The following is a 15,488-nucleotide window of genomic DNA, read 5'->3' as shown; positions in this document are numbered from 1 at the left end:
CTCAACTGAAATTGACTTGACCCGAACTTGAACCTGATATGAGGCTAGATTGACCCGACATAACCAGATTCTAATTTAACCCGAGACATTATTTAACCCAACCCAAATCCGAGTTGAATATTCGAATCGACAACTCAACTATAATACACAAAATCGGAGCAGTTTAGGAGGTGTCGGGAGCTGGTGTTGGATTTTCACGGAACAATACGAGATGAATCCCAGAATCATATAATATTGTGTGGACCCATATATAACCATTATCCGGCGACGTAAAGGCCCCGTGAAATCTTATTGCCAATACAAGAGGCATGTACGAAAACGAGTAACATGACCATTTAAAGACAAATTGGATGGTTTCACCCACCAAATTAAACTCTCGGAGGGTATTAGGAACCATGGTAAACATCTCGGCAATTTTTATTTCCGGGCGAAAAAATGACTAAAAATTACAAAATTGAAAGCTATATAATCCACAATTTTTGAGGAATTTTTGAGGTTTTGGGGTCCGGTGGCAAAAAGTGTTAAGACCCTAAAGCTGTCAGAAACTGACCTAACCCGAGGACCCAACCTTAGCCGAGAATGATCTGAACCCAACCTGTACTTGAACAATGGGGCCTTCAATTTCGCCACCAGCCCCAAAACCTCAAAATTTCCTTAAATAGCGTGGATTATAGCCTTCGATTTTGAATTTCTTTTACCTTTTTTCGCCCAAAAATAAAAATTTCCGAGATAATTATCATGATCCCTAATAACCTCCAAAAGTCCAATTGGGTCAGCGGAACCATCCAATATGCCCTTAAACGGTCATTTTACCCATTCACAACTTGAAGTGATTTCGTAAACTCAAGCCTACCACGGACGTTTATGACAACATACAATGATCATATGTGGTTTCAAACGGCATTATATGACCATGAGATGTATCCATTAGCTAGGGTCTCAAGGTCGTTTGCCACCGGGCCCCGAAACTTCGAAATTTCCTAAAAAATCGTGGATTATAGCCTTCGATTATGTAATATTTTAACTCTTTTTAGCCCGGAAATAAAAATTGCCGAGATGTTTACCATGGTCCCTTATTACCTCCGAGAGTCCAATTGGGTCGGCGGAACCATCCAATATGCGCATAAACGGTCATTTACCCGTTCACAAATTGAAGTGATTTTGTAAACTCAAGCCTACCACAGACGTTTATGACAACATATAATGATCATATGTGGTTTCAAACAGCATTATATGACTATGAGATGTATTTCTTAGGGTCTCAAGGTCGTTTGCCACCGGGCTCCGGAAACTCAAAATTCCCTAAAAAAATCGTGGATTATAACCTTCAATTTTTTTTATTTTTTTACTCTTTTTAGCCCGAATATAAAAATTGCCGAGATGTTTACCATGGTCCGTTAAAGCTTTCAGGAGTCCAATTGGGTCGGGGGAACCATCCAATATGCCTTTAAACGGTCATTTTACCCGTTTACAATCAGCTTGTGCTGATTTCGTAAACCCAAGCCTACCACGGACGTTTATGACAACATATAATGATCATATGTGGTTTCAAACAACATTATACAACCATGAGATGATTCCCTTAGGGTCCCAAAGCTGTTTGCCACCGGGCCCCGAAACCTCGAAATTTCCTAAAAAAACCGTGGATTTATAGCCTTCAATTTTGTAATTTTTTGACTCTTTTTAGCTCGGAAATAAAAATTTCCGAGATGTTTACCATGGTCCCTAATAGCCTTTGGGAGTCCAATTGGGTCGCCAAAACCATCCAATATGCCCTTAAACGGTCATTTTACCCGTTCACAACTTGAAGTGATTTCGTAAACTCAAGCCTACCAAGGACGTTTATGACAACATATAATGATCATATGTGGTTTTAAATGGCATTATATGAGCATGAGATATATCCATTGGGTCTCAAGGGTGTTCGCCACCGGGCCCGGAAACCTCAAAATTTCCTAAAAAACCGTGGATTATAGCCTTCAATTTTGTAATTTTTTTGACTCTTTTTAGCCCGGAAATAAAAATTGCCGAGACGTTTACCATGGTCCCTTATAGCCTCCTGGAATCCAATTGGGTCGGCAAAACCATCCAATATGCCCTTAAACGGTCATTTTACCCGTTCACAACTTGAAATGATTTCGTAAACTCAAGCCTAACACGGACGTTTATGACAACATATAATGATCATATGTGGTTTCAAACAGCATTATATGACCATGAGATGTATCCATTAGGGTCTCAAGGTCGTTTGCCACCGGGCCCCGAAACCTCGAAATTTCTTAAAAAAACGTAAGTTATAGCTTTCGATTTTGTAATTTTTTTACTTTTTTTCGCCTGAAAATAAAAATTTCCGAGTCGTTTACCATGGTCCCTATTAACCTCTGGCAGTCCAATTGGGTTGGTGGAACCATCTAATATGCCCATAAACGGTCATTTTACCCGTTCACAAATTGAAGTGATTTCGTAAACTCAAACCTACCACGGACGTTTATGACAACATATAATGATCATATTTGGTTTCAAACGGTATTATATGACCATGAGATGTATTTCTTAGGGTCTCAAGGTTGTTTGCCACCGGGCCCCGAAAATTAGAAATTTCCTAAAAAACCGTGGAATATAGCCTTCAATTTTTTAATATTTTTACATACTCTTTTTAGCCCGGAAATAAAAATTGCCGAGATGTTTACCATGATCCCTTAAAGCTTCCAGGAGTCCAATTGGGTCAGGGGAACCATCCAATTTCCTTTAAACGGTCATTTTATCCGTTCACAATCAGCTTGTGGTGATTTCGTAAACCCAAGCCTACCACGGACGTTTATGACAACATATAATGATCATATGTGGTTTTAAACAACATTATACAACCATGAGATGATTCCCTTAGGGTCTCAAGGCTGTTTGCCACCGGACCCCGAAACCTCGAAATTTCTTAAAAAACCGCGGATTATAGCCTTCAATTTTGTTATTTTTTTAACTCCTTTTAGCTCGGAAATAAAAATTTCCGAGATGTTTACCGTGGTCCCTTATAACCTCCTGGAGTCCAATTGGGTCGTCAAAACCATCCAATATGCCCTTAAACGGTCATTTTAACCGTTCACAACTTGAAGTGATTTCGTAAACTCAAGCCTCCCACGAATGTTTATGAAAACATATAATAATCATAAGTGGTTTCAAACAAAATTATATGACCATAAGATGATTCCCTTAGGGTCTCAAGGTTGTTTGCCACCGGGCCCCGAAACCTCGAAATTTCCTAAAAAACCGTGGATTATAGCCTTCAATTTTGTAATTTTTTGACTCTTTTTAGCCCGGAAATAAAAATTGCCGAGATGTTTGTCATGGTCCCTTATAGCCTCCGGGAGTCTAATTGGGTTGGCGGAACCATCCAATCTACCCTTAAACGGTCATTTTACCCGTTAAGAACTTGAAGTGATTTCGTAAACCCAAGCCTACCTCGAACGTTTATGACAACATATAATGATCATATGTGGTTTCAAACAACATTATACAACCATGAGATGATTCCCTTAGAGTTCCAAAGCTGTTTGCCACCGGGTCCCGAAACCTCGAAATTTCCTTAAAAACCTTGGATTATAGCCTTCAATTTTGTAATTTTTTGACTCTTTATAGCGCGGAAATAAAAATTGCCGAGATTTTTACCATGGTCCCTAATAGCCTTTGGGAGTCCAATTAGTTCGGCAAAACCATCCAATATGCCTTTGAACGGTCATTTTACCCTTTCACAACTTGAAGTGATTTCGTAAACTCAAGCCTACCACGGACGTTTATGACAACATATAATGAGCATATGTGGTTTCAAACAACATTATATGACCATAAGATGATTCCCTTAGGGTCCCAAGGTTGTTTGCCACCAGGCCCCGAAACCTCGAAATTTCCTAAAAAAACCGTGGATTATAACCTTCAATTTTGTAATTTTTTGACTCTTTTTAGCCCGGAAATAAAAGTTGCCGAGATGTTTAACATGGTCCCTTATAGCCTCCGGGAGTCCAATTGGGTCGGCAAAACCATCCAATATGCCCTTAAACGGTCATTTTACCCGTTCACAACTTGAAGTGATTTCGTAAACTCAAGCCTAACACGGACGTTTATGACAATACATAATGATCATATGTGGTTTCAAACGGCATTATATGACCATGAGATGATTCCCTTAGGGTCCCAAATCTGTTTGCCACCAGGCCCCGAAACCTCGAAATTTTCTAAACAAACCGTGGATTATATAGCCTTCAAATTTGTAATTTTTTGACTGTTTTTAGCCCGGAAATAAAAATTGTCGAGATGTTTACCATGGTCCCTTATAGCCTCCGAGAGTCCAATTGGGTCGGCGAAACCATCCAATATGCCCTTAAACGGTCATTTTACCCGTTCACAACATGTAGTGATTTCGTAAACCCAAGCCTACCACGGACGTTTATGACATCATATAATGATCATATGTGGTTTCAAACAACATTATACAACCATGAGATGAATCCCTTAAGGTCTCAAGGTTGTTTGCTACCGGGCCCCGAAACCTCCAAATTTCTTAAAAAACCGTGGATTATAGCCTTCAATTTTGTAATTTTTTTTACTCTTTTTAGCTCGGAAATAAAAATTTCCGAGATGTTTATCATGGTCACTTATAGCCTCCGGGAGTCTAATTGGGTTGACGGAACCATCCAATATGCCCTTAAACGGTCATTTTATCCGTTCACAACTTGAAGTGATTTTGTAAATCAAGCCTACCACGGACGTTACGACAACATATAATGATCATATGTGGTTTCAAACGGCATTATATGACCATGAGATGTATCCATCATGGTCTCAAGGTTGTTTGCCACCAGGCCCCGAAACCTCGAAATTTCCTAAAAATCGTGGATTATAGCCTACTATTTTGTAATTTTTGACTCTCTTTAGCCCAAAAATAAAAATTGCCGAGATGTTTACCATGGTCCCTTATAGCTTCCGGGAGTCCAATTGGGTCGGCGAAACCATCCAATATGCCCTTATACGTCATTTTATCCGTTCACAACTTGTAGTGATTTCGTAAACTTAAGCATACCATGGACGTTTATGAGAACATACAATAATCATATGTGGTTTCAAACGGTATTATATGACAATGAGATGATTCCCTTAGGGTCTTTAGGTTGTTTGCCACCGGGCCCCGAAAACTCGAAATTTCCTAAAAAACCGTGGATTATAACCTTCAATTTTGTAATTTTTTGACTCTTTTTAGCCCGCAAATAAAAATTGTCGAGATGTTTACCATGGTCCCTTATAGCCTCCGAAAGTCCAATTGGGTCGGTGAAACCATCTCATATGCCTTTAAACGGTCATTTTACCCGTTCACAATTTGTAGTGATTTCGTAAACTCAAGTCTACCACGGACGTTTAAGACAACATATAATGATCATATGTGGTTTCAGACGGCATTATATGACCTTGAGTTGATTCCCTTAGGGTCTCAAGGTTGTTTGCCACCGAGCCCCGAAACCTCAAAACCCCGAGATATATCCCCTAGAGTCCCAATACCTTTTTTCACCAGGCCCTGAAACCTCAAAATTTCCTCAAAAAGTGTGAATTATAGGCACAAACCCAAATAATTAAACAAAGTGTTGGTCAAAATTGGTATAGGAAAAGACTTCAACAAAATTTTGCTATTTCATTTCATTAATGTTCTAGTATATCATTTTGTTCTTTCCATCGAAAGTGAAAATGTTTAACCCTTCAAAAGCTTGAAACTACCAAGTCATAATTCATACGAAGTATAATATTATAAGTTGATTAATATTTAAATGTTCAAATTAGATCTCTACCATACTTTCTTGCTTGTTGATTTCTTACTCCCTCCGTCTCAAAAAGAATGACTTATTTGGCCAAAACTTTGTCCCAAAAAGAATGACCCATTTGCATTAAAACACCCACCAATTTACTACAATATTTGTGTAAAATTAGCTTCCCCATATAAAAATTTGATTTTCCATGTTATTTTATTACTTTATCTCTATATTTTTTTACAAACCCCATGTAAATTTATCTTTCCAATATACTTTTACTTCTTTTTACTTAACTTCCTTAATACCCGCGTAATCAACCCAAATGGGTCATTCTTTTTGGGACGGAGGGAGTATTTATCGCATAAAAAATTCATGTGTATTCAACGTCATCCTTTTAAACAAACTTAACTTCATTTTGCACCCTTATTTAATCACTACAAATCTACAATGCTTATAATTCAAAGTCTTCAAACCTTGCCTTCTTACTTACCCATTGGTGATAATAATATGTAACACCCACATAATTTACTAGCTCAATGAAGTTGAATACATGTTAATGAACAATACAGATAAAGAAGAGTTTGAATTTCAAAGGTCCAAACGATGAAGAGAAAGAACGTTATGAACCTCAAAAATAGGAAACACGGTGATATATATTGGATTATTGAATTGTCTTTGACACTAGCCACCACCAAAACTGATAAAAGGGAAACTCATAAAACACTGATAAATGCAAACTTGTTTGAAACACAGAAACATAATACCAAAGCAATGGTCATCAAATTGCTCCCTCAACTATTGTACTCGAGATCTAGTTCACAATTACTCAATTCACTCCAAGTACATGTCAATGACAACTGCAAATTACAGAGTACAAAGTAACATAATTCATTGCCAGCATAAATGCATAACTTAGCTTTATTCTACTGCAGCAGATACTAATATCATCTGCTGCTAAAGCCACCGCCAACTTTTGCCAGGAGTTACATAGAATCTACCACAGAATACATAGGGATGTGAGCGATATGTGCCCATAATTGCTCAGCTCATTATCCTATTGAAGCAAGAGATTGTGAATCCTATGCCAGAACATCACCAACCAAGGCAAGTATTCTTCAATCTGCCAAACATCACCATAATTACGACCTACTGCCAGACCTCTAAATCTTGGTCTTGGGGTCTCTCTATAAACAAGCCAAACCTCCATGACCACAAACGAGATCAGCAAACCTAGCTTTTGCATCGTTAGGATATTGTCAATGTGCCAACTACATGGCACGGTACACATTATTCCCATATCCCTGCCCCTGCCCCTGCCCCCGCCCCCTTCCAACATAACCATAGCCATAACCCCTCCCGTAATAACCACCTCGTGATCTTCCACCAACGGGTCCTCGGCCTCCTCGAAATCCCCTGTTTCTTGGGAAATTGCCAAATGTCTGCATGGATGAACACCAAGATTCAAATTAGACGTAGAACTCTGCATCAGGGAAGGGGGACCACAAGCATATGAAGTATACATTTATACAGCAATTTAAAAAGCTGTGAAGCATCCAAAGGACTAACACCACCCAACAATGATCTGCCAAGGTTTGGGAAGGTCCAGACATATGCTTCCCTACAAGCCCCAACCAATACTGACTATACAATATAGATCATATACACCCCACCATGCCACCCCTCATGTTTCACATAACTGTACTCAGCAATATGATCATTGTACGACTATAAACAAGGAGGGCAAGATCCATACCTCAGTATCTAGCCTCATTTGATCAGAAAACCGAGTCCTTCCATTACGAGATTCGCGATCAAGGGCATTGCAAGACAAGGTGTCAAAGAAATCGTCCTTCTTATAAACAGGCTACATCACAAAAATCAGTCAAGACATCAGAACTTGATATTAGTCATAGAAGGAAAACAAAATAGAATACAACATTGGGAGATAAAGCACCTTTGAATCATTTTGTAGCACATCAACATCATCTTCGTCTTGATACTCTAACCCATCATCAGCCCTGGCTTTATTCTTACCCAGATGCCCCCATACCTCATCTTTCTTAAATTTCTCATTCATTGCCTCAAAATCAAAGTCTTCAGTAAAGTTGGCCACAGGACGAGAAAACTGCAAGAGCAGGCAAAATATGGCAGTCAGTTTACTAAGCTTTTGAATAACTAGCTATCTTGCTTGCTTTTCTCACCTTTAATAGGGTATAGAAGCTAGGGAAGGCATGATAATATTAGTAAAGAATTAACATACATGGGATGAGGGGAGAAAGAAGATTTCAAAGCAAAAAGACCATACATCAACTATAAAAATCAATAGTGCCCAAAAACTTAGTAATAGCCATGCTTTTCAATTACTTCAGAGAAAAATTTACAAGATAATCTTTCCACTGAACCATCACATGATTATAAATTAATAAATGTAACTACTAAAAGCATACAGGATAAATCCAACTGCACTGGCTAAAAAAGAACAAAACTGGAATTAAAGTCATTTAACAAGTACACATTAATAGTTGGGTTTAATATGATTTGATGGCAAATCATGGGGGAATATTCCAGTTAATCTTTCCTAAATTTAACTTTCTGACTGAGCCATCCCGACAATGGAGTTACACTAACAATTTACAGCCAAGGCTATATTCAATTCTGTATCTTTTGGCAAATATTTGCTTAATTAAGAAATAATCAGACCAGTGGAATTAATAAATCATCAAGCTTCACATATTTGGAAAGTACACATGAATACAAACCTAATGACATCTCATTAGATAATATTTAATGTTACGGATTAAGGCATATATAAGGTCAAGTCAAATCCAGAGGTCATAGGTGTACTAAACATAGCCTAAGGCACATCACAAGAATTTAAAGCGGAAGGCACACAGCACAGCAACAGTAGTTGAAAATCTTCCTGAACTTCCATTTATAGAAAGTGATGCATCTAATAAATTGGAGGAAGTATAATTTCCAAACTTTACATTCATATTTCTATTTCTCTAAAGACAAAAGGTGAAGGGTTGTAAGAGGTAAGCAGTACCTCATTTCCTCCTCTTCTTCCTCCACGGCCACCGCGATTGACATAACGAGTTTGAGAAGGAAACCCATTTATCTATAGAAAAAGAGGCATTGAGCAGCTAAAGCATTAGCAAGTTTGCATACAAATCACATGCCCTTTTTAAGCCATATAAAGAATACTCTGCAGCTAATGATAAGAACGAAACAAGCAAAAGAAAATTATGAACCTGATGTGAACTGAAATTATATAACAGCGGTGAGAGAAACAGAACATCAAAAACGTACCTTCGAATTTGATGGTGAGGGTAGCGGCAAAAGAGGTGCCTGAGCTTCTACTGTTCCTGAAGCATTCACTGCTGTTGATGAAATTGTAGATGGTTGTGGTGATGACACCAAAGCAGGTACCTGAACCACTTCAACATCCTTCTGCTCTGTTTGTGCACTCTGGGATACGGTGGGACCAGGCTGTAAAAATTGACCTGGAGTCACCAGCGCAGGTGAAGTGGACTTTCCCCCAGCAGCAGATAGGGATTCAGAAAAGCTGTTGAAAGGCATAGTAGTAGTAGACATAGGTTTTGCCTGATTAGGGATCAACGGTCCAACAGTGCTTTTATCCAACACATTAGATATGACAGGTGGCACCAGAGGTGAGTTAGTACTCTGGGATGATACAGCTTGAGCAGGAACCAAGGAGGGCATCCTATTAGTTGAGGAGTCTTGAGCTACCGCAGAAGACTGATCAGGAAGCACATTGGATTGCATAGACAGAGTGCTGCTAACAATAGGCTGTAGCAATGGAGGGGGAAAGTCCACGGATTGCGAAACTGGGATATTGGAAGCTCCAGTGGGTAGAGATGAATTCATGGTCGGATACTGACCGGGTTGTTGAGCTCCTGCGGGTAGAGGCTGCATTGAGGGTGGCATTGAAAAACCTTGAACAGGTCGAAGCAATGGCTGTTGTTGTGCCTGTTGGGAGCCTGAGGGTCCATAATATCCTTGATAATACATCGGTACAGAAATACCATTAACATTAGTTGTGGGTGGAGTTGAAGGATTCCATTGAGCCAAAATCCCTCCAGGTGGATACATGGGGGCACTGTTCTGATAAGTAGTTATTGGAACTCCAGGCTGTGACATTTGGTTACTAAAATCTGACAAGGATCCAGCAGCAGAAGGAACAGAAGCAGTAGGTATACTTGAAGATGCAGTTGGTGTGGTATAGTGAGACTGCCCCAAGGAAGAAAATGAAGAAAATATTATTCATAGTGTGTGCCATTTTAAGTATGTGCATGCTCAAATTTCAGTACAAGGAAATATCTAGTTTTCACTTGAATTGCATGGAACTAGCAATTTAAGTATGTGCATGCTCAAATTTCAGAATAAGGAAATATCTATTTTTCAATTGAATTGCATGGAGTAGATGTCAATGTAGTACCATCATTTGACAGCCATGCAAATTTTGAATACAGCAATAAAAGATCAAAAGGTGCAAAGTGTGATGTCCTCCAGAAATAATTCTCATATTTAACAGGAATCTCAGCTTTAATCAACTGACAGCAGGATGAAGAACGGATATCAAGACAATCCAAAAAAGATTCAGATACCAAGGAAGACCTTTCAGCAGATCACTTAAGGAAACATAGCCCACAGGAAACTACAATATTGCACAAAATACATAATATATCTACTGTGAAGATATCTAATTAGACAAAACTGAAAAAACAAGCAAAAATAGCGTTAACTTAGTATTAAGAGACAAGAAGATTCACAAATAAATGTCAATCAATATTCCAACATACTCGTCTTCTTAATCTAGAACACAATACTTGATTAAAGCTTATAAAGGGATATCTTGACATAGTTTCTACTTCATCAAAATATGAACTGAGATAACTTGTGCATGGAGTTCTACAAGAATGTATTGACCAATTACCTGTATGATAGCTGGATCACTATGAACTGGCGGGGCTGTCTGTACGGGTGGGGAAGATTTGACTTGCAAGTCCTGTACATTAAGAAAAAAAATTGTAAATTTATTCAGCTTTAGAATAATATCTTCGGAAATCTTTCCAATATTTCAACAATATTAAAAAGCAGTGCAATTTTACAAATTGTATGGTGCAAAGGACAATGAACTGAGGGAAAATTAAGGTGCCAAAATGTGTTAAAAGAGTACAACATTGGAGAATAACTATACACTGTTTCCATTCTATAAAAGACAACTTAACGTATGTGTTACTTAATGCCAGGCACCAAAAAGGAAAAACCTTTGCAATACAAGTTGAAGTTAAATGAAGTGCAATATAGTCAATGGATCATGACTATAAGATGGCACATATCGATATATCATACAAATTACAAACTCAAGACACTCAGAAAGCAGCAAAAAATAACACAGTAAATAGCATACTGTGAGGCTGAAAGACAATAATTAAGTTGAAACTTGTTCTTTACAAGATAATAGAAAAGTTTCCCGTCCAAAAGTTACAAGGTTAAGTCTACCTTGATATCACTTCCTCTAAATACTATATATTCATAAACTTTGTCACTCGCAGGAACTTGTTGACCATCCTTTCTGCGACCTTCTGTTCCAAAAGACCGAACTGCAAAAAAAATCATTATCAGGATCTTAACTTTTCAAGCAATAATAAATTTCTCTTAAGCACTAAGAAGCAAGTATACTCTTCAGAGTAGAAGGTGAGAAAGAAATAACTACATTCTAAAATGAACTCCAACTATGCATTGAACAAATTTTTGGAAAAGAAACCGTACCAAATTCATGAATAACATACAAAGATGAAGCACATTCTGCAAAAATATCTGTCTATTTATTGAAGACAACTCAACAAGTTGAGCAACTTTAATTTAACAAGTTGCAATTTGCAGGCATTGCCGCTGAGAGACACGAGAAAAATGTCCATATTTGACAATAATTTAACTTAACAAGGTTACTTGTATGCATTAAAATCTAAACTCCAACTCCTTCCACCAATATACTTCACTAAATCATGTTTCGTTTGGTAACTAAAAAGAATCATAATGCTGCATAAAAAAATCTCCAACTACAAGACTTAGGTAGCTTTACACAATCCCAGAGAAAACAGATATATAACCAACGATGAAAACAGGTGGACATGGACAGTCACATGACATCACTCTTTTGCTTGACATCTCAAAGAGAATTTATTACTTTTAATAATCACCAGAGTCATCCAATTAAATAAATCATCAGGTGGACATGGACAGTCACATGACATCACTCTTTTGCTTGACATCTCAAAGAGAAATTATTACTTTTAATAATCACCAGAGTCATCCAATTAAATAAATCATTCAAGTCTATAATCACACTGCATTACCTTTAAAGAAGCATCAACTTCGAAGCATGTTAAGAGAAATAAATTGTTTAATTTAAAGCATAAGCCTACAATATATCGCAAACTTTAACCAACACATGATCTACAACTCTACTAGGTAACAACCCTACTGGGCCAATAGGTTATTATAACGGAAATGAGAAGTGAGAAGACAAAAAAGCAACGGAGCGCAAATTTCCGATAAATGATGCAGAAGCAGCTAACTACTCTGTCAAACCAAAGATACAAACAGCAAAAAGCTCAGGAAATCTAAAATCACGATAAAGTAGTGAAAAACCCTTAATCAAAAAAATTGGAAATTTTAGTGTCAGGTCATAATTAATTTTGAAATGGAAACAAACCTAGGAGAAAGCACCATCCTAGATTCAGTAACAGAGCAATTCACAAGCCTTTCAAAGGTGCTAACTAAACAACTTGTGTAAAGAGCAGCCTCTAGATCATTTCATCAATTGTGTGGAGCAAGATGAAAGTAAGAGAGCGGCAAACAGGCAATCTTTAATATAACTTCAATTTCTTCCCAAACTGATGCATTTTCTTATGGAAAGAAAGCTAATAACTTAAATTCACTTCATTTCCTTCAAATTCTTCCAATTCCAACCATTTTAACCAACTAACATCGCTACCTCCCTTCCATTTATCTCTCCTCCTTATTCTCCTTTCAAACTGACCAACCAACTTCTCTTCTTAATTCCTATATTTCCCTCGCCTCCTCTTACTTTCATTTCTAATCTATAATCTTTTTAATCCAAATCCAAATATGAACCTGTTAAGCTAAGCTCTGTCAAAGGTTCAACCTAAACCACTAGTAAAGTGAACGCCATATCAGGCTGGAATAGTTGGAATACCTCTCAACTAAGCCTCGGAGGCTCGGACCTTATAGCAAAAGAAATTAATCCTTCAAGTTAGAGGCACAAACATCAAACAACAAATCCAAATAATTATACTTTCCAAGATATTTAATCGTCACATTTAACACTTGAAAATCTAAACAAAGAACAGAAACACAACAATCAAAAATAAAAATCTACACCTTCAAATTTCTCCAAGTACAAAGAACTCATTTCCTACAACATTTCATCAAATCCTAGTATTCAACCTCAATATCAAAATACTCATCCTCAACCCTAAAATCAAATAAACAAAACCTAACGAACTTACAATCAATCAATTCAATAAAAACAAAATGAAAATCAAAGCCAAAAAAAAACCTAAAAAATCGAAAAATATCGCAAGAAATAAGAGTTTAATACCATTGCGAAGACCGATGCTAGCTTCATCGGTATTGATATTGAAGAGAATGCCTTCGTATCGGATTTCAGACTTGGAAGTTAAGCTAATCAAACTTCCGAGGTAAGAATCTGCGGAGCCAGTAGCAGCAGATCTAGAAGCTTCGGCCGCCATTGTTGTTCGCTTCTATCGAACACTCGAAGCGAGGAGAGAGAGAGTGAGAGAAAAAGATCGTTGATTGATTGATTGAATTAATTTGTTTGATTTTCTGGATTTGTGAATTTTGTTTTGCAGAGAAAAATGGGATGAGGGAGACAAACCCTATATGTCTCTTTCGATGTTTGGAAAATGAAAGACTATTTCTTCTTTGGGTTCAAGATTCATTTTATAAGGATTTTCTTGACTTTTTAAAATTAATAATTGTATGGATAATAGGATTTTTTTTCTTAATTATTATTAGACGGTTTTTTAAAAAAGAAATTAGACGGTTTTTTTTATTACAACTATGTCGAAATTTGTAAGAAAATTTATTGGAAAAGAACGTTTCATGCATGTTATTGTAGGAGAAAATACGTTTTTATAAAAATGACAGTTTCGGATATACGACCATTGACTCACTTTTTGACGTTTACGTGCAAAACATGTGTTTATCAAATATCTTGATTGTCTCCCTTTCTCCTTTCCAACCACCATATTACCATCTCACTACCATCTCATATTCCCATCACCATTTTACTTAACACCATGCACAAGGAAATAGAAGGGGGAAGCGATGAAGAGGGTTGTTTGGGACTTGGGGTGTTGTCCTTACTAGGTTTATGTGGTAGAAATAATAGAGAATATAGCACAAGAGGGAGAGTACGTGATAGCAAAGAAAGGAAAAGCAATCGTGATACAAGACTAACAAGAGAGTTATAATGCTCATGTATGGAGGGGTTATGGACTTATGGTAGTTTCGGGAGTATGTAAGCATTATGGTAAGGTGTTTGTGTGAGTTGTGGCGTTTTTGTGATGGCTTGATCGAGATTGATGTTGATGGTTAGGTGGTAAAAAGGGTGGTTAGTGGTGGTATAGCTTTTAAATGGTGGTGGGACAAGGCTAGGGATGGCGGGCATGGTGGATGGGAAACAAAAAGGAGAAATATGAAGTTATGATGGTTTTGCTGGAAAGTAGTTGTGAATGACCAAAAACCATATTACGATTAAGAAGTTTTTTGAGTCCATATTAATTTTGAATCATAAAAGGAATACTCGTAGTCTTGTATATCTCTTACGAAGTATTACAAAATCTACTTCGTACATAAAATTTTAAGTTTTTTACAAAATTTATCTTAATTTATACTTTAATACTCCACCCGTAATTAACTGTTTTACGTTTCTTTTCGTATTTAAACAATTGTTCAATTCTCTTTTTTTGAAACTTTTAACAATATTTTACTATTTTCTTATCCATTAGATAGCCCCTCATATAATTGTTTTTTTTTTTAAAAAAAAAGATAGCCCCTCATATAATGTATTATTATTATGTACTTTTTATATTATGTTTCCTTGCTACTTATACTTACTTTTGTTTTTCCAGATTTTTCGTAGTTTTTAACCTACCACACTTTAATACTCGCTACTTATTGGTCAATGATTTCCTATTATTCCTTTGACCAGGGTGGCTACGCGCCAGAGCTATGTTTGCAGAGTTTATTCAGTTGTTGGTTACATTTAATGGGGGAAAAATATGAAAATAAATATTTTCAGGGGTATAAATGTACAGTTGCACACTATTATTCTAAATAGTTTTAAAAGCAAAAACAATTAACACTTATAGTAATAAAAAAAAAGACAATTAATATTAATAAAGATAAAATAAAAACTACGAGTAATACACTTTTTTTGACAGGTATAGTAAAACACTAAATTTTATGTACTCCATAGTAAACATGTAAATACACATTTTAAAGGATGTACAACAATTAACAACACACTAGTCAAGTAATTTTGTACTTTTTATTCTGTCCAACCAAAATTTATATTTTTTACAAGGTGGGATAAGGATAACACCGTGTCCAGAAAGTGAAGTA

At 36.9% G+C, this 15,488-nt stretch overlaps 1 protein-coding gene across 1 annotated transcript; it reads right to left on the bottom strand.

Moving 5' to 3' along the window:
- Positions 1-6,487: 6,487 nt before the first annotated feature.
- LOC145594526 (protein decapping 5-like) lies at positions 6,488-13,759 on the bottom strand. The gene is made up of 8 exons (XM_081650838.1): positions 13,441-13,759; positions 11,316-11,416; positions 10,747-10,818; positions 9,099-10,040; positions 8,836-8,907; positions 7,744-7,914; positions 7,543-7,653; positions 6,488-7,228 (listed from the first exon to the last, which is right to left on the bottom strand). Exons 1-8 carry the CDS (start codon positions 13,589-13,591, stop codon positions 7,058-7,060), a joined length of 1,791 nt encoding a protein of 596 aa, XP_081506964.1. The 5' UTR covers positions 13,592-13,759; the 3' UTR covers positions 6,488-7,057.
- Positions 13,760-15,488: the final 1,729 nt, after the last annotated feature.

The sequence above is a fragment of the Chenopodium album genome, chromosome 19, assembly GCF_948465745.1.
Source record: "Chenopodium album chromosome 19, dcCheAlbu1.1, whole genome shotgun sequence".
Classification (NCBI taxonomy): Eukaryota; Viridiplantae; Streptophyta; class Magnoliopsida; order Caryophyllales; family Amaranthaceae; genus Chenopodium; species Chenopodium album.
This window is presented reverse-complemented; position numbering and strand designations above follow the sequence as displayed.

Coding starts and splice junctions, on each gene's coding strand:
- LOC145594526 (XM_081650838.1), bottom strand. CDS start 13,591: ATGGCGGCCGAAGCTTCTAGATCTGCTGCTACTGGCTCCGCAGATTCT. Junction 7,915..8,835: donor GAAGAAGAGGAGGAAATGAG/GTACTGCTTACC, acceptor CTGCTCTTGCAG/TTTTCTCGTCCTGTGGCCAA. Junction 7,654..7,743: donor TGCTACAAAATGATTCAAAG/GTGCTTTATCTC, acceptor TTTGTGATGTAG/CCTGTTTATAAGAAGGACGA.